General features: G+C 40.1%; 1 protein-coding gene across 1 annotated transcript; it reads left to right on the forward strand.

Moving 5' to 3' along the window:
• The first annotated feature begins 457 nt into the window (after positions 1-457).
• On the forward strand, positions 458-1560 carry LOC106821970 (olfactory receptor-like protein DTMT). The gene has a single exon (XM_014826876.3). The coding sequence runs from the start codon at positions 469-471 to the stop codon at positions 1411-1413; it is 945 nt and encodes a 314-aa protein (XP_014682362.1). The 5' UTR covers positions 458-468; the 3' UTR covers positions 1414-1560.
• Positions 1561-2322: the final 762 nt, after the last annotated feature.

Consider the following 2322-nt stretch of genomic DNA (forward strand, 5'->3'; position numbering starts at 1 on the left):
TCTATAGCTGAAGTTTAAGAGGTAATCAAAGCCATTTAAGTGGATGGGTTTTTCTTGGTGGTATATGTGGAATTACAAGAGAAGAGTGTTTAGGAAAAAGCCCTGAGGAACATCAACATGTAAGATATTGACAAAGCAGGAGTCAATCATAGTTACTGAGGCTGTCTGGCCAGGGAGGTATGAGGAAAACTGATACATTTTGTGTCTCAGAAACTAATGGAGAAGAGCGTTTTAGAAAGGATGGAATATTGGGACCTGTTAAAGAGAAGTAAAGAAAATAAATCATTTTCAATCACAGAAGTTCTGATTATAGAGATTTGGAGTATAAAGATTGTAATTATTGTGATGAAGTTGATAAGTATTTTTGCAGAACATCTAACAGACCATGTATCGTGGAAATGTGTTTATTTTTACATTCATGTTTTAATGGACACTATTATTTCTTCCCAAGGATATTGGAGACAGAGCATGACAGGAAGGAATCAAACTGTCATCTCAGAGTTCCTCCTGCTGGGACTGCCCATTGAGTCAGAGCAGCAAAACCTGTTCTATGCCTTGTTCCTGGCCATGTATCTTACCACCGTCCTGGGAAACCTCCTCATCATCGTCCTCATTCGCCTGGATTCCCACCTCCACACACCCATGTATTTATTTCTCAGCAATTTGTCCTTCTCTGACCTCTGTTTTTCCTCTGTCACAATGCCCAAGTTGCTGCAGAACATGCAGAGTCAATTCTCATCTATCCTCTATGCTGGCTGCCTGACCCAAATGTACTTCTTCCTGTGTTTTGGAGACCTGGAGATTTTCCTCCTTGTGGCCATGGCCTATGACCGCTATGTGGCCATCTGCTTCCCCCTGCACTACAGCACCATCATGAGCCCCAAGCTTTGTCTCTCCCTGGTGGTCGTGTCCTGGGTGCTGAGCATGTTCCATGCCCTGTTACACACCCTGCTCACGGCCAGATTGTGTTTTTGTACAGACAATGTGATCCCGCACTTTTTCTGTGATATGTCTGCTCTGCTGAAGCTGTCCTGCTCTGACACTCGAATTAATGAGTTGGTGATATTTTTCATAGGAGGGATCGTTGTAGTCATTCCATTCCTCCTCATCATCCTGTCCTATGCACGAATTGTGTTCTCCATCCTCAAGTTTCCTTCTGGTGGGAGCATCTGGAAGGCCTTCTCCACCTGTGGCTCCCACCTCTTTGTGGTGTCGCTCTTCTATGGAACAATTATTGGTCTTTATTTATGCCCATCAGCTAATAATTCTCTTGATAAGGAGATTGCCATGGCTGTGATGTACACTGTGGTGACCCCCATGTTGAACCCCTTCATCTACAGCCTGCGGAACAGAGACATGAAGGCAGCCCTGGGACGAGTCTTTCGCAAAAAGAAAATTCTCTTCTCTCTATAATGATAACACTTGAGATATTTACATATTTTTATCGAGTACATATTAATATTTAAATGTTATTCCAAATATTTTTCCTCAGCTTAGAAACTTCTGTTAAAATGACATACTACATATGGGAGAGAGATGAAGTTGAGCTGCGTAGTTGAACTAGGGCAAGTGGTCTTCATGACTTCTGGCTACGCCTTGTTCTTCCTTTTCTCCTGAGGACCTTGGAAAAGGACAATTTCAGAACTAATGTTGTGAATGATCTTCATGCCTTACATTCTTAAACTATTTCATCACAAGAGATTACATGTTAGTAAAACTCTGCTTTGATTGTGGTATTTTAAAATAATTCTCTATACTCTTAAGTAAATACTAAGTAAGATGTGAACCTCTCATCCTCCCTTAAATGTCTCCTATGTACCTCTCCCTGCACAAATTTCATATCACTTTAGCTCAACCTGTTTCTCCCCTCATATTTATTTTCCTGTCTATCTTGTGTTTTCTAATCTGACCTGGCCGAAATGGATTTTCCTAACCCTTCTGTTATAAAAGTATATTTTGTCTTTACCTGGAAAGAATTAATACCCAGGGGCCCTAAAATTTATTTATTCAGTAACGGAAAAAGAAGCTGGAAGCTGGTAAACAAGTTTAGAGTTTAAGGATGCTTCTCTTTTGTTTGGTATTTTGGACTTTATAAAAGCACTTTCTATCTATGTTTTTATTCTACCTTCATGATAATTCCAAGGAAGTAGAGAAGATGTTATCACTGTTTCACAGATTGAAAAATATGGCATTCATTTACTTGCCAGATAACAATGTTTCAATTGTTGGGTGTATGTAAGATCCCCGTCTATGTGATTCTGTGGTTTCTTCTTATTTTCTTCCACTTCAGAAGGAAGGAGAGCAGTCATTAAAAAACAAAAC

This window comes from Equus asinus, chromosome 13, assembly GCF_041296235.1.
Source record: "Equus asinus isolate D_3611 breed Donkey chromosome 13, EquAss-T2T_v2, whole genome shotgun sequence".
Classification (NCBI taxonomy): Eukaryota; Metazoa; Chordata; class Mammalia; order Perissodactyla; family Equidae; genus Equus; species Equus asinus.